At 39.9% G+C, this 23,018-nt stretch overlaps 2 protein-coding genes across 4 annotated transcripts; both read right to left on the bottom strand.

Moving 5' to 3' along the window:
• Positions 1-665: 665 nt before the first annotated feature.
• Positions 666-13,504, bottom strand: LOC131126246 (cortexin-1-like). 3 transcript variants are annotated; one of them, XM_058068568.1, is made up of 2 exons: positions 9,293-13,504; positions 666-2,385 (listed from the first exon to the last, which is right to left on the bottom strand). In XM_058068568.1, the coding sequence occupies exon 2, from the start codon at positions 2,311-2,313 to the stop codon at positions 2,038-2,040; it is 276 nt and encodes a 91-aa protein (XP_057924551.1). In that variant the 5' UTR covers positions 2,314-2,385; positions 9,293-13,504; the 3' UTR covers positions 666-2,037. The 3 variants fall into 3 exon arrangements, with proteins under 3 accessions (XP_057924551.1, XP_057924552.1, XP_057924553.1); XM_058068569.1 differs by having other exon boundaries at positions 9,297-13,504; XM_058068570.1 differs by lacking the exon at positions 9,293-13,504 and adding an exon at positions 5,376-5,704.
• Positions 13,505-13,648: 144 nt separating this feature from the next.
• LOC131126245 (mitochondrial import inner membrane translocase subunit TIM44-like) lies at positions 13,649-22,516 on the bottom strand. The gene is made up of 13 exons (XM_058068567.1): positions 22,382-22,516; positions 21,465-21,575; positions 21,211-21,375; positions 21,018-21,098; positions 18,374-18,523; positions 17,991-18,124; positions 16,771-16,856; positions 16,419-16,511; positions 16,101-16,225; positions 15,825-15,875; positions 15,646-15,735; positions 15,445-15,555; positions 13,649-14,636 (listed from the first exon to the last, which is right to left on the bottom strand). The coding sequence occupies exons 1-13, from the start codon at positions 22,409-22,411 to the stop codon at positions 14,517-14,519; spliced, it is 1,347 nt and encodes a 448-aa protein (XP_057924550.1). The 5' UTR covers positions 22,412-22,516; the 3' UTR covers positions 13,649-14,516.
• Between the last annotated feature and the right edge of the window lie 502 nt (positions 22,517-23,018).

The raw sequence follows: 23,018 nt of genomic DNA, 5'->3' as shown, positions 1-23,018 counted from the left end.
CGGGAAAAGGCCCCGGGGCAGACCTAGGACACGCTGGAGGGATTATGTCTCACAGCTGGCCTGGGAACGCCTTGGTGTCCTCCCGGTGGAGCTGGAGGAGGTGGCCGGGGAACGGGAAGTCTGGGCGACCCGGACCCGGATAAGCGGAGGAAAATGGATGGATGGATAAGCTAGTGCCAATCATGACATGACGTTTCCTGTACATCAGTGGTAAAATTGATCATTTTTATATATAATTCAGAGGAAATACTGTTTCACTTGAAGCTGATGTGGCCTCCGATCTATTATTTGGTTGATTTGTTTTGGTTGGTTTTGTTTGGTAATGGTAATGGTAATGGTAATGGTAATGGTAATGGTAATGGTTTTATTTCATTTGAACATATATCAGATTACAATTGAGTGCATCCCATAATCAGTTCACTGTTCCACATGGCCTTTGGTACTTTTACAATCAGTAACTGTTACATTTGTTCACTTCCTGCTTTCCATAATACAGTTTTTTACAGGTTTTTTTTTGTTTTTTTTATAATGTACCTCGTACCGAAGTAAATTGAAAATAAACTGAAATAAACTGAAATAAACTGAAAACTCGTCAACTATGTGGACAAAAAAACACCCACCCACACATATGGCACACACAGTCAGTTCAGTATTTCTTACTAAACAGATTTTATTCATCATTACAATTATAAACTCCATACAAACATCTGTCAGGGTCACGTTGCATAGGGCTTCAAGGGGGGGGGGAGGTCTACAAAAAGTGTCAAAAAGCAGCAGTGACATCTTCCTACAGGCACTAGTCAACATATTCAGCTGGTGCACTCATTAAGGACTGAAGGCAAAGAGAATTAGATTACAGGATCACCTACTAATATCTAACCAGATCCAGTATGACAACTCTATAGAAAATGCTCTTTTTTTAAAGGGGACCTATTTTGTGGACTCCTACAAGGCAAGGGCACATGATAACCCGCACAGAAATCTTTCTAGATCTTCCAGATTGTGCACCTCTTCCTGCTTCCGAGCCAAATGTCAACATTGTAAGAACATTTATAGGTCAGAAAGGTGGAAAAAGCATAACAGGTCCCATTTAATGCAGTGCAGTATTTAGTTATGAATACTAGAAACAGCTCTCAGTATAGTACAGGGGTGGGCAAACTACGGCCCGGGGGCCACATCCGGCCCGCCAAGTGTTTGAATACGGCCCGCCCAATCTTTCAAAAGTATTTAATTTAAACTCAACATACAACCTGGCATCATGGCCTGAGCCAACCTTTTGATGGTTGTATCAATTTCGTTGTTTGACATGGTCTGTTGTTTACAAAGTGCTCCTGAAAAAAGACACAAGCACATAATAATAATAAAAATTAAAATAATAATTATTATATTATTATTATAACTATTATGATTATTATATTTATTATATTAATGCTAATTATTATATTAAATATATATACTAATATTGTTATATTTGCATATTTTACATAATAATAATATAATAATAATTATTTTAATTTTATTTTAATTATTATAATATTTTATTATTTTTAAAATATTTAAATATAAATATAAAATAATAAATAATAATAGCAGATTGCATGACAATTTTACAGATACAATAATACCAGGTGGACTGACCCCCCCGGAAATTTTGTTATATCAATGCGGCCCGCGAGTCAAAAAGTTTGCCCACCCCTGGTATAGTATGATGCAGTGCAGTTCAAATATTATTATACGTATTGTTGTATTTTCATTACAGTCCAACTCCACCGTGAGCATTATAGGCTTCTTAAAGGGACAAGCAAATGGAAGATACAAAAGCAACTTTTTAGAAAACGCCATCAACGCTACATGCTTTGCTCTATTCCAATTTTACCTGAGGATCACCTGAACAATTCACACAGAATCTACAGTAATATTTCAAAAGATAAAATCAAACATTTTGGTTGAGCTGCACAGAGAAAAAGATGTTCCAAAATGATCTACATTGATGTATTCCTGCTAACTGATATGATACACTTAGCTTCCGTCTTCCCGTCACACCAGGGCGTAGTCAAACTGGCCCTTGTCCAGACCCTCCTTGTGGTCAGTCCACGATGACGCCGGCATGCTGCTGTAAGGGTCTAACAGGATCCGCACACAGCGAACCAGCAGGAAGAGTAACAGGAGCACCAGGAGGCCCACAAAGCACAGAGCCGTGGCCTGGTCAGGGTGTCCCGCCGTGGGCTGCAGCAACGTCGGGGCCCTGGCGAAGCTTGGTGGGGCCGGGGACGAGAGGTCATAATCCACAACCCAGTAGTTTGTGTTGCTCATATTGCCGCTTTTATTCAGTCAACTTGTTTTATTCACAAATACTGCACAGTGTCATGGCGCTGCATGCTGATCCTGGGGAATATGAAGATGACATTGTGATAGGAAATTGTTCCACCGGGAATAACACAAAGCAATTAGGAACACAAACTAATGAGCTGATCAGCAGGCTGGAGCATACACGGTACGTTGAAGCTTCTGTACAATTATGTTTTATAGTTCATATTTACATTTGTTAGGTCAAATGTTTATGTGGCACTATGGAGAATAATTCCGCATTTAAAGTACTTGAATTGTCATGCAGTTTTGGGGCGGGTCTTTCTTTCTATACTGCTCATTCTGTCACAGGTGAGCTTTGTGCTGGCCTGCTCACCAGTCAGGACAGGACACATTGACTTTCTAAGACATAGTTTATATTTAATACAGAGCAGTAACTTCAATGTCACATTTCCTTAATGTCTAACTTCCTGCTCCGTGGCTCTCTCTCCTCACCAGATGGTGCTATTTTTCCTAATACATATTTTATATAGAACACAACTCCATGTTGGTGCCCCACACCAGATGGCGCTACTGATCTTTTCTAATACAATTTTTTTTTAATTCTAAAGTTTGCATGTTTGGTCGAGTGGTTAGCGCGCAGACCTCACAGCTAGGAGACCAGGGTTCATGTGTGGGTTTTCTCCGGGTACTCCGATTTCCTCCCACATTCCAAAAACATGCTAGATCAGGGGTGGGCAAATATTTGGACTCGAGGGCCGCATTGAGTTAACAAAATTGTCTGGGGAACATATATTTAACACACACACACTATTTTATGCTTATCATTTTCCTTGAATTATTTGTCTAATTTTATCTGTAAAAGTGTTATCCTATATCAGTTGTATGTCCCTTTTTTAGGAGCACTTTAAACATCACACCACATCAAACTATGTCATTTAATTTTACAGTTTTGTTGTTTATTTTTTTTATTAAATCAGACATCCGACTTGCAAGTCATGTTGCCAGTTTGTATGTTAAAAGTTGAAGTTACTTAGAAAGCAACTGGCGGGCCGGATTCAAACACTTGGTGGGCCGCATGTGGCCCCCGGGCCGTAGTTTGCCCACCCCTGTGCTAGATTAATTGGCCACTCCAAATTGTCCATAGGTATGAATGTGAGTGTGAATGGTTGTTTGTCTATATGTGCCCTGTGATTGGCTGGCCACCAGTCCAGGGTGTACCCCACCTCTTGCCCAAAGACAGCTGGGATAGGCTCCAGCACCCCCAGCGACCCTCGTGAGGAAAAGGGGTAGAAAATGAATGAATGAATGAGTTTGCATGTTTGCCTTACTCGTATCAGATCATCAAACTAATTAAGCTGTTATTCGATGACAACACAACTGAACACAAAATGATTATCTAGGTAGAAACCTAAACCTACATAGCCATGTGAAAAAGTGATTGCCCCCTAAATCTAATAACTTCTTAGGTCACCCTAGGACACCTGCAATCAAGCGTTTGGGATAACTTGGAATGAGATACATAAATACATACATACATAACATACATACACTAACATACATGCTACATACAATGTATGTATGTATGTATGTGTTATTGTATATATGTATTCATGTGTATATGTGTTATTGTATGTATGTTATGTACATACATACATTGTATGTTCAGTTACAATGTATGTATGTATGTATGTATTATTGTATGTATGTATGTATGTATGTATATATGTGTTATTGTATGTATGTTATGTACATACATACATTGTATGTTCAGTTACAATGTATGTATGCATGTATGTGTTATTGTATGTATGTATGTATGCATGTATGTGTTATTGTATGTATGTATGCGTTATTGTATGTATGTCTGTGTTATTTGTATGTATGTATGTATGTATGTATGTGTTATTATATGTATGCATGTATGTCATGTGTTGCGTCATGCCACAGCATCTCAATAGGATTCAGGTCAGGACTTTGACTAGGCCACTCCAAAGTCTTCATTTGGTTTTACTTCAGCCATTCAGAGGTGGACTTGCTGGTGTGTTTTGGATCATTGTCCTGCTGCAGAACGCAACTTGGCTTCCGTTAAACGTCATGAACAGAACATTCTCCAGATAGTTTCCTTCAGGATTTCTTGGTAGACTGCAGAACTCATGGTTCCATTTATGGAGGTCTTTCAGGTCCTGAAGCAGCAAAAGAGCCCCAGACATCATACTACCACTATCCTATTTTACAGTTGGTATGATGTTCTTTTTTTAAATGTGGTGTTACTTTCATGCCCACTGTAATGGGACAGATACCTTCTAAAAAGTATTTTCCCAAGACGCCAGTGTCTTTCTAATGGTGGAGTCATGAACACTGACCTTAACTGAGGCAAGCGAGGCCTGCATTTCTTTGGATGTTGTTGTGGGGTCTTTTGTGACCTCTCGGAAGAATCATTGCTGCGCTTTTAGGGTCATTTTGGTTGTCAGGCCATTGCTGGGAAGGTTCACCAATTGTGGATAATGGCTCTCACTGTGGTTTGCTGGAGACCCAAAGCTTTAGAAATGGCTTTATAAGCTTTTCTCGATTGATAGATGCCAATCTCAGTTATATTTTAACGGGGGGGGGGGGGGGGGGGGATGACTTATTCACACAGGGCCATGTAGGTTTGGACTCATTTAAATTTGTTTGATGATATGAAACATTTAAGTGTGAGTAGGATGTTGGTAATATGACAGGAGCACGCCAATGTTTTTGAGGAACTACTGCAAAAACACTTGGGAAATATCAACATATGCAACAGAAGCTCCTACTGCAAAAACACTAGATAGTCAAAGATCCTCTAATAGTCAAGACAGGACCAAATTGTGAAGATGATGATATTCACGTATTTGGCCAGAAATAACCCTGGCCTAGTGGGTCTGGCTGGGCCATACCATGTTTTTAATTGGCCTTTAGGGAAGTTATTATGCATCCCTAAGAACTCTGCCTAGCAACATGTGTCCAAGTAATTTTGTTTCAGTTGTGAAGTCTCACGATGAACGACTCACCGACCATTTGATGAGAAATTTAAAGCAGCCCACCATGCTGTTGTTTGTCTTCATTCAAACTATGACAGGAGTCGTCCCTAAATAAGACAAGGCATGCAGTTTGTCCCTGTCATGAACCGGAGCGCGGCAAAGCAGAAGATAAATAAATCACACAGTGATGACGGAGGAGAAAAAAAATGTGCAGGGAGCCTCAGAGAGTCGCAGCGCAGAAACACTCTCCTCCACAACCTCTTTAATGGGCCGTGGAGCACGGAGACGTTTCTGGGTTGCAGGGAGCACTTCCCAGTCAGCATATTCTATTCCAGGATGCTTTGTCTCCCAACCTAACTACCTCTCCTCACACAGACGCATTGATAGCTCTCCAAATGATAGGAGTTAAAGCAGGGGTGGGCAAACTTTTTGACTCACGGGCCGCATTGATATAACAAAATTTCTGGGGGGGGGGGGGGGGGGGGGGGGGCAGACTATATATTTTACACGTAACAGTCCACCTGGTATTATTGTATCTGTAAAATTGTCATGCAATCTGCTATTATTATTTATTATTTTATATTTATATTTAAATATTTTAAAAATAATAAAATATTATAATAATTAAAATAAAATTAAAATAATAATTATTATATTATTATTATGTAAAATATGCAAATATAACATTATTATATATAATTAATGTAATAATTAACATTAATACAATAAATATAATAATCATAATAGTTATAATAATAATATAATAATTATTATTTTAATTTTTATTATTATTATGTGCTTGTGTCTCTTTTTTCAGGAGCACTTTGTAAACAACAGACCATGTCAAACAACGAAATTGATACAACCATCAAAAGGTTGGCTCAGGCCATGATGCCAGGTTGTATGTTGAGTTTAAATTAAATACTTTTGAAAGATTGGGCGGGCCGTATTCAAACACTTGGCGGGCCGGATGTGGCCCCCGGGCCGTAGTTTGCCCACCCCTGAGTTAAAGGGTCCGGTGAAGCTTTAACAGGTGACATGAAGACTGCCTGCATCAGGATTAATTATCAAATGGAGCGCAGTCAGATCAGGTACACTGCATGTAGCTTAATGAACACCACGGCCTGGTTAGTCAATACACGGCCATGAAGGGAGCGCAAATTTTACACAGCAAGCACAAGTCAGCAAGCACGCCCCACTTACAACAAAGCTAATGCTAATGAAAATCAATTCAAACAAATCAATTCTCAGCAACAGCTGTGTCCTACTCAACCAGATAGATCGATAGATGTGACAAGATTTCTCATTTCTCAGAAAAAAAAAGTCTCACTAGGCCTGAGACCATAACAAATAAGTGAATGAATTAATCACACAATAACTGAAAATGAGTTTGCTAATTACATTATAATACATTGTCATGTGCATGCATGTCTTTTATCCTCGTCACTCATTGGTCATTGGTTTCAGCACCTTGTTCAATAGAACAACGACATGAACGGAGAGAGCCCTTTTGTCATACTGGGTGGGTGTGGGGCCGGTAGCGTACAAACGAGTGCAGAAGAGCGTAGCATTGTGAAGAGCAATGCAAGGTAACAGAAATGAAAATAGTAGATTGCAATATATTGTCGAAACGGGGCAAAACTAAACATGCACACCTACTGTATGGTCTGGGCTATTATTTTATACACCACATGGCAGCGCTGTTATTAAACCCCACATATTGGATTAACTTGAAATTTCTCACGCAGCTCTGTGCACGCTACAAAATAACACTTCTGTGTGTTTACACACTAAGGCAGGGGTCTCAAACTCAATTTACCTGGGGGCCACTGGAACTAGGGTCTGGGTGAGACTGGGCCACGTCAAAAAACGCATTTATTAAAAACAGAAAAATGAATAAACTTTGCTTTGGTTCCGATTTTCTACAAGAAAAGCTCTGATAAAACATTCCACTGTTCTCAAATATCTTAATTTTTATTTTTCTACACAAAATAAGATGAAAAATAAATAAACAAATCAAGAATAAAGAAAATCAATCAGTAATAAATAAATATAATAATAATAAAACGGCAAATAATTAAAACTTAAGAAACCACATATAGTTGGTGGGTAGACAAATTATTTTTTTCAGATTAAAATGAACAACGCATTATTAGAGCCCTGTAGACATGACAAAACACGACTATAGTCACATTTATACTTTTTTTATTTACAACATATTGCGCAACTGCAGGGTCTTGAGACACATGCTAACTCGCAAACTAGAGAGCTAGCGACCTAAACGGTAGCCTTCAAGTTATTTCCTTTAAACTTAAATAGCCAAAAACCACTTCCACACGGATAGGGAGGATAACTATTAACAGTTATTTAACCTTTAACATGAACATTAATCAAACGTAATAATTTTTTCTGGGTACATGATACCATACAGCATCCATATCAAACTTGCGCGGGCCGCACTAACATTAAACTTTCATATCAAGACGGGGGCCTCAAACTAGTGTCCTGTGGGCCACATTTGGCCGCGTGTTTGAGACCCCTGCTTTAAGGGGACTGAAAGCACCTTTTAAAAATTAGATTTTTTTTTTTGTAGTTTTAATAAAACGTGATATCAACCAAACCATTTTCGGTTCCAAAAAACACAGACGCACATTTGCACTCTATATAATCCCTATTTAAAATTATACTAATTAGTTTAGAATAAGGCGGCACGGTGGTCGAGTGGTTAGCGCGCAGACCTCACAGCTAGGAGATGAGGGTTCAATTCCACCCTCGGCCATCTCTGTGTGGAGTTTGCATGTTCTCCCCGTGCATGCGTGGGTTTTCTCCGGGTACTCCGGGTTCCTCCCACATTCCAAAAACATGCTAGGTTAATTGGCCACTCCAAATTGCACAGTGCCCTGTGATTGGCTGGCGACCAGTCCAGGGTGTACCCCGCCTCTCGCCCAAAGACAGCTGGGATAGGCTCCAGCACCCCCCGTGACCCTCGTGAGGAAAAAGCAGTAGAAAAATGAATGAATGAATAATAAAACATGATATCAACCAAATCATTTTCAGGTCCAAAAACACGGACGCACATTTGTACTCTACACAATCCCTATTTAAAATCATATTAATTAGTTTACAATAAATCTACAAATCAAAACCAATGTGTCAGTGAATCAAATGTGAGAAATGGTCGCTATTTATTAAGTTTGGTCATCTATACTATTCAATATTTGTATATTTTGCATATGAAAACAATGAAAATGAATAATTTTGAGTGCAACTGCAAGGCTTTGTGTGTGCAATACTATGTGTATATTTTGGATATTTTGTATATATCTTGTTAAATTGTCTTTTTTACTCTACTTTTATATACTTTTTTTTTTTAAACTTGACTACTGCACTGAAAGGAGAAGCTCTCCAATCTCGTTGTACATCTTGTATAATGACAATAAAGGCCATTCCATTATCATTAGTATCAACGTTTGTTCTCATTACACTGGGTTTTTGCTCTATTATTTTATTTTAATTCTACACAGACAATGAAACATGAGTTGCGAGCCGCCTGGACTATAAGGTTCAGATTTAGTCCTCACACACCAGGAATCTGCAATACTCTGTAATACTGCCTCTGGTTTAAGTCTATTATTTGAAGTGGTAAACTTGTGAGCTGGTTGTTAAGCTGCCAAAGTGACCAAATATTAGCAAAAGATATGAAACGAATGCTGAAAACGTGAACTCACAACACATTTAACTACCAGTAGCAGTTAAATGTGTTGTGTTGACTTTGAAATAACTCAAGCCACTGAAAAGTTCACTCTTTTTCCTCCTATAACATGTTTCTTGCCATTGCTCTTCAGTTTAAATCATTCCTGGCAATCATATTCATTTTCTGAAAGCATATCTTTCCGGCGACAACAGATCAGAGAAATTATTTTTGAAATGATTACATACATGTGCTATAAAGGGCAGTATTATGAAGTAGGAATACTTACTCACACGTAAGGACATCTGATGGACGGTGAAGATGTTCAGCACCACGGTCAGCTCTTAGCTGGCTCACATGCGGCGATTTGAGCCTGTGTAAGGGGGGCTTTATAAAGTCTCCTCACTTTGAGGGATCCGCCCCATCTCCTCCTCCTCCTCCACAGGACTTTTCTCCTTTGGATGCCACATATATTCTTTTCTCCAGAAAGAGGAAAACGCCGAGAGCAGGGTGAAGCTTTTGCATTATGTAAGAGGACTGTGCATGGGGCATGGAGTCCGCATTCATCACCAGTGTCTTTATCCGTGCTCATCATGTCATAATGAAAAAGCAATGCAAGCAGAAGGTGGTGCACATGTCCTTACCATTACCAGGTGGGGGAGGGCAACACTGGTTGACCTTATGTACTCTGGTAAGCCAGTAAGAGACTTAAACACTGGAAAATGAACACAAGTCAGCCACAACATTAGGTACAGTAAATCCCATCAAATACAAGAGCTGAATCAACATTAGGTGAACATTAGGTATATTTGTTTATTTTTATGTTCTATGGCTATATAATAAACATGGAACCTACCAAGAAACAGACTCCCGTCTTTCATGGGGAAAAAATGTTCGTTTGTACCTTTTTCTGTTCTTTAGTAATCAGCAGTAGAACATAGGTAAGTTTCAGGAAAATATCAGTTCCTAACTGAAAAACAGATTTTTGTGAAAAGATACATTTCAAGAATAACTTAAATGTCTAAACATGACAGAGGCCGTTAAGTACAGATTTACATGCCTAAACGCACGACTATTTGAATCAGGTGATAAGCATATGGATGACTTGTTTTGGAAACAAGAAGCCTTTAGCCTCGAGCAGATAACCATCGTAAGTCAGTGTGACTTTAATGTTGTTCCTCGTTTATAGCGGTTCGTTGGTAATGGTAATGGTATTGGTTATATTTCATTTGAACATGCATCAGATTACAATTGAGTGCATCCCATAATCAGTTCCCAGTTCCACATGTCCAAAAGGAGTAGGAAGAAGCAAAGCTTATTAAATCCTACCCCTCCATCTGGTACTTTTACAATCACTAACTGTTACATTTGTTCACTTCCTGCTTTCCTAATATAATTTATTATTTTTTAAAATATATGTATTTTTATTTTTAATTTTTTTTGTCACGTACCAAGGTATGAGCATCCAATGCCATAATGGGTACCATAGTGCATGTCAATATAGTGATATATATAGCACATCATGACTGGTTCAAGACTCTTCATCCTTGTATTTAGCAAACATCAACTGCTTGTATTGTTTCTTGAATTGGCTCATCGTTGTGCATTGTTTGATTTCCTTACTCAATCCATTCCATAGTTTGATTCCACATACTGAAATGCTATGGCTAGCATAACGTAGTCCTAGCATAGAAGTGTTTCAAATGTACTTCTTCCCTGAGATCATATTTCTCCTCTCTTGTAGATAAGTATTGGATGACATTTTTAGCTAATTGCTTATTTTTAGCCTTATGCATTATTTTAGCTGTTTGAAGATGAACTATATCAGCAAGTTGAAGTATTTGTGATTTTAGAAATAATGAGTTAGTATGTTCTCTGTAGGCGGCATTATGAATTATCCTTACTGACCTTTTCTGCAGTACATTTAACGAGTGATTGCTTTTATAGTTATTAACCCATATTTCCACACAATAAGATATGGTAGAACCAGAGAGCAATAGAGTGTGGAGTGATTTCTGATTGAGAACAAATTTTGCTTTGTTCAATATTGAAATATTTTTTGCCACCTTATGTTAATTCTTAGTTTTGATTTGATTCCAGACTCGACTGCAATAAATTAAATTTCCACAATATAGGATTTAATGTTAATAAATTTAAGATTTTTGTGGTTAGAGCATATAAAACCTGTTAACTCTTTGTAAATACATTTTTTAACAGTATTAGGGTCCTTGAAATAACAATCATAGAGTCACCTTTAAGAAAATCACTTTTTCCACACAAGGCCACGTAGGTTTGGATATTTGTTCTTTTATAATAAAAAGATTAATTTTAAAATGTTGCATTTGTGCTCAGTTGTGTTGTCATTGACTAATATATAATTTGATGATCTGAACCATTTAAGTGTGACAAACATGCAAAAAAAAAATGAAATCAGGAAGGGGAAAAACACTTTTTCACACCACGGTACCACTGCAAAAGACAACCACAACAGTAAACATGTTATTAAATTACTACTTAATATCAATCAAAACTAAAACAAAAGTATTGCCATTGTAAAGGCAGCAATTTTATGCATATATAAGCAATATGTATGTCTTGCTTCAGCTAAGCATTTTCAAGAATAAAAATGAATAAAATAATAGACTACAGTAAAATGCAAATATAAGGCATTCAGAAGATACGTTTAAATAAAAGTTAAGTAGTATTCTACACTGGTCACTAGGTGTCAGTAATGTTACACTGAACAGCCACCACAGGCAGTATGTACTTGGTGATAGTGTGGCTCTCCCAATGCTATCATGTGAGTCTGCATAAGGGGTGGGAAAGCTACCGCCTGGGGGCCACATTCGCCCCACCAAAAGTATTTAATATAAACTTTCAACAAACAAGCTAGCAACATGACATGCACATGGGGGTGTTTTTTTCATATTTACATTTTCTATGCCCGGACTACAAAAATATTATATTCATAAATAAGGATTCATACTTGATAAAAAAAAAAGAATGGCTATTGTACTTGAAATGGTGTTGAGGAAACTTGGGTAGCACTAAGAGCTGCGACATATTTTCTTTAGGTTGCATAATATGATTCGGTCACAGCTTGAGCCCAGTTGCATAGGCACATATATGACATAATCTGGATATGGAACAAAACACGTGGAGCGGCCGCCATGTGGCTCAAGCTAAGCTGCAGGTACTCACTGTGGGACCTAATTAATTGGTACAATTAAAACTGTACAAACACAGGGACAGGTTGCATGGAGCTCGAACAACAACAACAACAAATGCCACACCTGTGCTCTCCCTCAAGGTTTAATTAATATTCATCTAATTGTAACAGGGTCCTGAAGGGCTCTGTAATCAAATCACAGTGATTTGGGCGTCCTACAGTAGGACGCCCGCTGGGTTGATAACTGAACCACTCCAGCATGTGTGCTTATGAAATCCAAATTCATTTCATGCTATTTGTTCACATCCTGCTAAAAAGTCAAGCTAGGTCATAACTTTGAGACACACCTTGCTTTTTTCTTCAACATTTCTTTAATATTGTTATACAGTAGCAGTCTGAGTGCAAACTGTATTCGCTCACGTCGCCGCTTGATTGCACTCAGATTCTTTCAGGCAAACCATCAAATCAAAAAGATCATCGGGAGCCAGCTTCAGGATATCCAACATCTGCTTACATAATAATGTGACGTTTCCACCAGATCTATAGTAGCATGGAGTACAGGATGTGGTTTTATATACAAAGGATAACATGCCACAAAGAACATGCATTGCCTCCAGCTTTTTCCATTGTGTTGGAGCGTCCAACCTCATTCAAATCATTCATTCATTCATTCATTCACAATACAAAGTACTTATTGCTCAGGGCTGCGGGACACTCGCAATGCAAGGTACTTTCGGTGCTCTTACAGTTCACACTCCAACATACAGCTAAGATGCTAGAAAAGGGCCATTGTTCATGCAGCGACTTTGCAATAGAGGTTAGTCATTCTGAGGATCTCCATTGCCATCCATCACAACAGACAGCTACGGGATGAGCTTCCCCATATATTGGCCCTACTGGCATGTGTTATTTAAAGGCTGATCTATTATCCCGATACTCCCAAATCCATAGGTTTAGGCTAGATCCATACACATCCATCAAAGTGTGTCAGCTTTGAAATGAGAAAAACAAAAAGGACACATGTGGCCTTTTCATTATCTCCAGTGGGTGCCAAAAGAAATAATGCAGCTGGAAAGACATATTTTTGGCCCATTTTGATTATTAAATACTGACTATATGCTTCATCTGTATGCATGCCATCAAAATACTGTACACAATGGTAGAATGACATTCAAGATGAATGTTTTAAATGCTTCCATGGAGAGGAAAGGCTGTTACATCACGTGTACACCCTCCTGTTTGGCCATGTCTTACTCCTTTGAATGTCAGCAGGTTTGCAAATAAATCCAACAAGGGTGATGGATCGATTCTTGTTAGGCAACAACGCATCACTTGTGCATGTCTAGTTGGAGACTTGCTGGTCAAAGCAAAAAAACAACAAAAATGGCATCTCGGTGTGTTGTGGATATGAGTACAAACTATGGCGCTACGTGCATTTCATTGTACAGTGGCATGTCAAGTAAACAACGAGAAAAATCAAGGCAGACCATAAAGAGTTTATACTGCAGAAGCACATGCATTTAGGTTAGGTGTCTTCTTAAAAAAACAGTAAGCGTGATAGCATGTTCCGTTTGGATTGAAATGCAAGAACAAAGGACTAGACGTATTAAAAAGGGAATGGTAAATTAATATAAAATATGATCATCATCTCAAGAAGACAGGAAGTGCAACGTGGTCCTCGGTGAAGCTGCCTTCATGACACAAAGGTACGTCGATGTGTTCCCATATATTAACAATATGCACTCACGCTGTTCTTTATAGTACAAAAAAAATATCTATCTACATGTGATTTGACTAAACTTATGATCCACTGTGAATGCATTTATGTATTTCAACATGTAATAATGTACACTACCCTCGTTTTTTTTGGCCTATTTTGTAAAAATCTTGCACATAAATTAGTTTGACAGTACCTATGGAGACATCCCTTCTGTTACACAATTCACAAGCCTTATTAGATGGAGCGTTAACAGACATGGTTATGCCTGGAACGCTTAAGTTTCCAGAGCATAGCACCCTATAGAGTGAAGTTCACACTAATGTAGGTTCCATCATTGTTTTCAATGAAATGTTAGTCCACTCAGTACCTGGAAACCAACAGCTCATTGTATATTTTTATAAACCTACACATCAAGTCTTTGAGTGGTGACGGCAAAAGGAGGAAGTGGGCATAAATACGCAAAATTTTGTGTGTATATATATATATATATATATGTATATATATATATATATATATATATATTTTATGTGTGAGAGTGTTTCACCCTCATCCTTGCTCCTTCTGCGCTTATCTCCAATTTGTGTGTCTCTTTTCACCGTCTCCCTCTCCTCTCCGTTTTCCCGTTTAGAGAACCTGCTCAGTGCTAGAGGCAGAGATGTCCAGGAGTCTCCACGCTGCATTGGGGTTCAGCTCCTCCTGGTCACGACACAGCGCCCAAACATACATCATCCTCAGCACTTTCTCCTGTTAAGAGGGAGAAGAGCACAGCTTCAGAGATAGTATGATTTTCAAGAACATCACACCACAGCATGTCTGCATAAATATGGTAATGATGCAGAAGATCATGATTTAAGGTCACTATAGGAACCTGGTTCAAGTTCTCTGTAAGCACATGAAAATGTTGCACGTCTTTCTCCTTCTTCCTGAGCTCAGCTAATGGAAGGACACAACTTGTTTTCTTAGAAAATGTTCTTGTATTTTGAAACACTTGCCGCATGTCATGCACCATCACGACTATTTCAGCAAGCAGCATACCATACACTTTTGTAACGATCAAAGTGTCAAAGTACTCCTGACATTGAGCATGTCATGTATAGTCTGTGAAGACTTATGTCCTTCAATCGTCCGATGATTGATCGTCTGCTGATTTTTCCATACATTTTTGGAGCAAAATCAAGCCTTGTGTGTGTCAGCAACTTTACATTGATAAACAATAGCCAACGCAGGAAGTACGCTGTCAACGCAATTGACAGCGTTATGACTATGTTATGACTGTTACGTCTCAGATGTCATATTATGCCTACTATATTGGGTAATAAAAGTGTAAAGGTGACTGTGGGGTGTTATATATTTAGAAGGTCATACACGGTTTATCTAAGCTTCAGTTATGAAAATTTTCCACTTAAATAAAAAAAAATGAATCTTACTTCCTACACGGAAATTCACTTCTCGCTTTTGGGTTTGGAACCAATTAACCACAATAAACAAGAGAGACTGTAATATCTGATTGGATGAAATCCACAATAATGATTTAAAATTTAAATGGACTGACCGGATCTCCTTCCACTATGTCCCCTTTGGGGCTACGAATCACCATGACGACTTGGGCCTGGAAGGTGATGATCAGCACTGGGCCTTGGTCCATCATCTTCCCCATGGCCAACTATAACCGAGAGCAAGGCAAGGAAAAAGCACATTCAAAAAAATCTGTGTTTGTATGAGTGAATGTTAGTGTTTGGATATGAACACTTACATCAATGTTGTCAATATCAAGGACTTTGGACTGGAATAGCAACCCCAAACCTTTCGCCTGCTGAATGGGATGGGCAAGTTGACTGTATGTCTGGGGACGGACACAACAGAAACCAACATAGTCATTAGACAAAGTCAGTGGTCTGAGAATCAATCAAATGTTGCTTGTGTATGACTTACCGCTTCATAGCACCAGTCCTTTAATACATGTAACTCTCCACGAATCATTGCCTGCAGAATGAACAACAACACTGTGTTGATAATCATTGATTAAAGGACTTTTCTAAACAAGCTTAGGCACTGTAGACCAACATGAGGTCATTACTGCATGAAGCTACGCTAACTAGAGAGACCACTAACAGCCCTTAAATTACCATTGATTACACTTATCGTCCATCTTATCATGAGTAACTTCAAGTGCAACAGTTTATGGTATAAATGAGTGCAGTATTTCACCTCCAATATGTTTGGAATGATGTCTTTCTCACACTGTTTGAGAAAAGAGTCTTTGTCAAATTTGGGGTCTGCTTTAAGGATCTCAGTCAGCACCTCTGACATCTCCGTCTTGGAGAAAAGGCCACCTATTAAAAACATTTGGTTAAAACACAAGAGCTGTATAAAAAAAATTCAGATCAAGCCGGTGTACCTACCTACCTACCTGACCGGTGGGTATCGTATCTAGGTGTGTATGTCTACATAGACTTTCTGATTTGTTGATTAAACTAAATCAATACATTAAAAACAAAATGAGAAATAGGCCAACAATCTAATTACCAAGGAGGTCGGTGACTCGGTCTGTCACAGCTCTGGATGCTCTGATGAGGGCATTGTCACTCTCGTCGTATTTCATCTTCATCTCAAAGAACCCTGCAGGAGACAGAGAGAAGACTGAGAACTTGACTGGGGACACAATGTGATGATTACAGGTCACACTTGGAGATGTGAGGACACATCGACCGGAATCACAGTTTCGACGTGAAGACAGAATGTACTGTAACTCTAATGTGAAATCAACTTAGGTCTGCTGCCACCTGCTGCCTTGAAAAGAAAATGACATACACATGCGCAAGTAGGGGGGATGCACATATAGAACTACTGCAATTGACACATCTCAGGAAGTACTTACTGTTAAAAACCATGTTATTGTCTTTGAAGTCCTTCCATTGCTGGTACCACTTTGAGTCCTTGTGCAGAACAACATCCATTGCTTCCCTGCATCACAGCACAACATCAAAGGGGCTGTTAGGCATGACGCAGGAATAACTATAGTCGTCCCTCGCAGTATTGAGGTTGCATTGTTGCTCTGACTGTATGGCTTTTGTTCAGAAATTACTTACAAAATGATTGCCGTTTCGTGGTAGACTATGGTTAATTACTAGTTAAAACATATTGAAATACAGGTGATATGTATTTCCTTTTATTTTATATGTATATGATCTGGTCACTAGGTAGTAGTAATGACACAAAACATTAAGACGCAATAGAGTGAAAAAATGACCTTGTCTCATTCTGTGTGGAAGTGGTAAGTTTTTGGCTTCTTACTTACTTACTAGTTACTAAGTTTAGAGTAAGCAAACTAGAGGCTAACTTGTTAGCTCAGTAACATGCTGTGTTTGAAATGGCAGCCATCGCTTGTGTCCCTGCAGCGTTCCCATAGCACAATGTAGTACAAACAAAGAATAATATGAGTGTAAAGGTGATGATAGGGGTGTTACTTCATGTCAATGCGGAGCTAATGATGTTAAAACATGTATTTAGAGCAAGGGTCTCAAACACGCGGCCCGTGGGCCAAATGTGGCCCGCAGGACACTAGTTTGAGGCCCCCGCCTTGATATGAAAGTTTAATGTTAGTGCGGCCCGCGCAAGTTTGATATGGATGCTGTATGGTATCATGTACCCAGAAAAAAATTATTACGTTTGATTAATGTTCATGTTAAATGTTAAATAACTGTTAATAGTTATCCTCCCTATCCGTGTGGAAGTGGTAAGTTTTGGGCTATTTAAGTTTAAAGGAAATAACTTGAAGGCTACCGTTTAGGTCGCTAGCTCTCTAGTTTGCGAGTTAGCATGTGTCTCAAGACAGAAAATCGAAACCAAAGCAAAGTTCTCGCCCAGGCCCTTGCTCCAGTGGCCCCCAAGTAAATTGAGTTTGAGACCACTGATTTAGAGAGTCAAACACACTTCAAACACAATTCTGCTCGTTAATATTGAATCCTATTTCGCAGAAATTTGCTTATTGCAGTTGGGTCTGCAAACAATTAAGAGCGATAAACAAGGGACGACTGTACTACAATCCCTGATTAAAAACAGAGTGCTCGTTTTGTTTTCACAGCTGCAGCAACTTACTCATTGGCCTGAAACACTCGAGTGTCAGCAGCACCTGCTTTCGATGAAAAATCACTCCTCTTCCTCAGCTGAGGAGGAGCTCTGTAAGGCCCGGCATCCCCCACATCAATCTCCTTCTTCATGTTTTCAACACCCTGCATGGATGACACACAGATTTTAACACTTAAACTTGCAAAAGCATCGCTCGTACGTCTTCAAAAGTAAATAAATTTGAGTGCCGGACACTGGCCAGTAAATTGTTAATGTCCTGTTTACAGAACAAAAAGAATAAATCATGACCCAGTTTCTCCCTCCATGTCACAGCCAGCTGGCCACTAACAATAACCTGACAAGATGAATGGAAAAAGCAGCAGAACAAAGAATGGTTAGTTTTCTCCTCTCACCTGTGAGATGGCCTTAAAGGCATTGGTCTTCCCCAGTCTTTCTCCTCCCTTGGAGACCGTCTCAGCAGAGTGCATAGCAGTGCGGGCTGCCTCCTCCACACCTTCCTTTATCTTCTTCCCAAAGTCTGTGCGACTCACCTTTTTAATACCCTGTGTTCAAAAGGCAGGCGACACACAAAACAGGCAAAGATATCACAAAAACTCTTCATTCAACTTAACATCATTGCTATACACAAAAAGGTGCAAGTGAATGTCAATGCATGTGAATTTACGCCACTTAATTCGGTATATTTGCCTGAGTCACTACAATATGTTCAAAAAACAATGTTTATATATTCATATTAGCTTGCTGACATCACCCTAAGCATTGGACAACAGAAACAAATGTAGCCATTGTTTGCACATTTACTTGTGAGACACTGCCAGAGACATTGTTGACATTTTCCTCCATTTTGATTCTTTTGTTTTCATTTGATATTGTATGCTGTTAACAGACATGCAGTCCAACTTTGTTGCATGTCTTGACTACAATGACAAGAAATCCTTTGAAGATATATTAAACGTGAGGAAAAGCAGTAGAAAATGAATGAATGAATGAATATATATATGACAATATATTATAAATAAATGACAATATATTTCAATCTACTACCTTCATTTCTACCAAGTTACACACTCTTTTGCAATGTGTATGCTATCAGCCCTGCCTCCACCCATCGAGACAAGCAGGCTGTTTGACAGACAAAACAGGCTCACTCCGTTCATGCAGTTGTTCCATGGAACAAATGTGCCAATGTGCTGAAACCAATGCAGGGAGACCAGGAAAATAAACATAACAATGTATTGGGGGCGGCAAAATTATAATGTTTTTTTCTGAACGAGAAATGTCACGTTTTAATCTCTCAATATCTTGTGACACACCTACAAATGGCCCACTGGGGGTTAAATTTTATGTCAAAAAAATCGGTTAGCAATGTATGTCAACATCCTTTCATCTTCCTCCGCTTATCCAGGTCCGGGTCCGGGTCGCGGGGGCAGCAGTCTCAGTAGGGAAGCCCAGACTTCCCGGTCCCCGGCCACCTCCTCCAGCTCCACCGGGAGGGCACCAAGGCGTTCCCAGGCCAGCTGTGAGACATAATCCCTCCAGCGTGTCCTAGGTCTTTCCCGGCTGGGCATGCCCGGAACACCTCACCAGGGGGGCATCCGGGAGGCATCCGGACTAGATGCCCGAGCCACCTCAACTGACTCCTCTCGATGTGAAGGAGAAGCAGCTCTACTCTGAGCCCCTCACCCTATCTCTTAGGGTGAGTCCAGCTACCCTACGGAGGAAACTCATTTCAGCCGCCTGTATCCGCCATCTCATTCTTTCGGTCATGACCCAAAGCTCATGACCATAGGTGAGGGTGGGAACATAGATCCACTGGTAAATTGAGTGCTTTGCCTTCCGGCTCAGCTCTCTTTTCACCACGACGGTCCGGTACAGCGACCGCATTACTGCCGAGGCTGCACCGATCCGTCTGTCGACCTCACGCTCCCACTTTCCCTCACTCGTGAACAAGACCCCGAGATACTTAAACTCCTCCACCTGGGGCAGGACCTCATTCCCAACCCGAAGGGAGCACTCCACCCTTTTCCGACTGAGAACCATGGCCTCTGTTTTGGAGGTACTGAGTCTCATCTGCTTGACGCTCTGATGCAAACCGTCCCAGTAAACGCTGAAGGTCAAAGCCCGAAGAAGCCATAAGAACCACATCATCTGCAAATAGCAGAGATGAGATTCTAAGGCCCTCGAACTGGACTCCCTCAACACCTTGGCTGCGCCTAGAAATTCTGTCCATGAAAATTGTGAACAGAATCGGTGACAAAGGGCAGCCTTGGCGGAGGCCAACGTTTACCGGAAACGGTAATCTGACCCAGTTTCAGCCTGCTACAAAGCTTGACCCTGACCTCTGGTGTCCACCATCAGGTTGTCACCATGACTAGCACCGACCGCCTTGCGGCCGCAGCTCCAGTTAGCTACCTCAGCAATGGAGGCACGGAATATGGCCCATTCTGACTCAATATCCCGGTCCTCCCCCGGGATGCAGGTGAAGCTCTGCCGGAGGTGAGAGTTGAAGACTCGATGAACGGGAGACTCTGCCAAACGTTCCCAGCACACCCTCACAACTCGTTTGGGTCTTCCAGGTCTGTCCAGCATCCTGCCCCACCATCTAATCCAACTGACAGGTCAGCCCCTCTCTTTACCCGTGTGTCCAGAACATGCGGATGTAGGTCTGATGATACGACTACCAAGTCGATCATAGGTTCGCACCTAGGGTGTCCTGGTGCCAAGTGCACTTATGGACATCCCTATGTTCGAACATGGTGTTAGTTATGTCCAAACTATGGTTCGCACAGAAGTCCAGTAACATCACACCGCACGGGTTCAGATCAGGGAGGCCGTTCCTCCCAATAACGCCACTCCAGGTCACACTGTCATTGTCCACATGGGCGTTGAAGGTTCTGGCTTAAGCAAGCACTTTTAAGTAATAAGAACATGGTCGACTGGGACTTGTTGACTTCCTTGACTTAAGACTGGGAGTTGACATAAACAGGGTCGATTTAAACAGTTTCTACTGTATTTTGATGTAGTTGTATTATTTACCTCCTTCACTGATTCCAACGAGGAGTCCAGTGTCTTTTTAAATACTTCAGAGGTCCTCATCGTCTCGGATTCTATAGATTTCTAAAAAAAATAAAAATAAAAAATAAACCAAACTATACTGTGATCTCAATTCATACCGAATATACACAACTAAGACATTATTTGGTTATTATTAAGTGTGGAGATGTCTTACATATTTCCGGCGTGCCTGCTGGAGTGCATTTGACTCCTCCAGCCTCTTGGCCTCTTCTCTAAACTTCTTGATGTTCTCCTTCATCTCCCGATTCTCACTGAGCTCCTGACGAAGGTTATCCACAAACTCTCCCAGGAAACCTTTATTGCCAGAGGCATATCGCACCTGATGGAAAAAACAAAACAAGGTTAAAACTGACACATAACATCACTGGACCACACAAAGAAATGCTCAAAACATTATAGATGGTTTACCTGCAGTGCTGCTGCTGCTGCTGCACTCCTTTGTAACCTTTCAGCATCTCCTCTAAAATAGGAGAACACCAGTGACCGGGAGCAGGGGCCCCTAAAATGTTTACCAACCAGCTGCAACGAAGAGAACATCCTCAACTCTCAGATCCAAATACCTCAACACTGATTAAGATGTAGAACATACACTGTGTTAACTAGCGTAAAAGCTGACATATCGTCTCTAGGTTGGGGGAGTCAAACTCGTTAAGGGCCACTGCTCCAAATATGGCTGCCCTCAGAGGGCCACTTGTATAGTACAGTATATGAATATAACCTCATATATTGTTACTAATATATTGATGGATAATTTGCTTTGAAATGAGAAGTGAAGTGACAATGTCAAGGTGACAAGCGGACATTCAAGTACTTATTTTTATAACAAAAACGGATTGGGATCTTGTTGCATAATCAGACAATATTTAGAAGATAACTTTCTGTCAAAATAAAAGAAAAAATACGTTTAGAAGAAAAAAGGTTACAAATAGACAGGCTTTGAGTTTGACACATGTGCTCTGGGTAGTGCCTCAAACCACCTGAATGTGCAATATTTACTCATCGACATTACCAACGTTATTCTGTACACATTCTTATTCGTTATACATGTACACATATGTACACATATGAGGTAAGTCAGGTTAGGTATGAAATAGTACACGATTTAAACTTAACAAACCCTATGGCTAGTAATGATCTTCCTAATGTGACGCAACAAGGCCCATTCATTCACGCATCTCTTGCCACATTTAATGACAAACACGCGGCTCTCCACCAACTAACTACACAGAGAAAGACAAAGTCAAACCTGTATATGCTTATTGTGTAATATTATTAATTCGCTTGTTTTAAGCGGCTAGAGTGAAGGACATGTGAGATGAGCCTACCTGGTAACACCGACACAAGGAGGCTGCCATCTTGATTTTGAAGTCGGAACTGCACGTGCAACCTTGCAACAGCAGCTGACCTTACAGCCAATAGTAAGAGAGATCGCAGTTGCGGGGCGGAACTAAGGTGTCACGTGGCTTTTAAAGGGAAATTCCGCCCAAAAAGTTAATCAAAACAAAAAAGCGTCAAATCAACAACTGAGCATTTAATCAAATAAGTGATACTTGAGGATACAGTGCAATAAGTGACAGACATAGCACAGAACAATAAGAGTTAACATGCATGCTTATTTATGAAAATGACCAAAAAGAAACTTAAGAACACAATTCTACAAAAACACAACACAATAAATCCACACATGCATGTTCTACAAACCAAATCAACATTGCCCTTATAGTAATTTTATATGTCAGACTGTGCAAAATTGTTTAACATTTATGTAAGGATCAGCGAGTCAAGATGTAACATGATACTTAATTATTTCAAAGTGTCTTCATTGAATTTGCATGTTGAAAGCTTCCACAATACTTTAAACACATAATTAGAATTGTAATTGTGATTTTCTCTATGCTGAAATAATTATGCCTGTATGTAATTATACACGAAACAATGTGCGAGTGACATATTTATAAAGTC

This window comes from Doryrhamphus excisus, chromosome 3 (assembly GCF_030265055.1).
Source record: "Doryrhamphus excisus isolate RoL2022-K1 chromosome 3, RoL_Dexc_1.0, whole genome shotgun sequence".
NCBI classification, from domain to species: domain Eukaryota; kingdom Metazoa; phylum Chordata; class Actinopteri; order Syngnathiformes; family Syngnathidae; genus Doryrhamphus; species Doryrhamphus excisus.
Note: the sequence above shows the minus strand (reverse complement) of the source record. Positions and strands in the feature narration are given on the sequence as shown.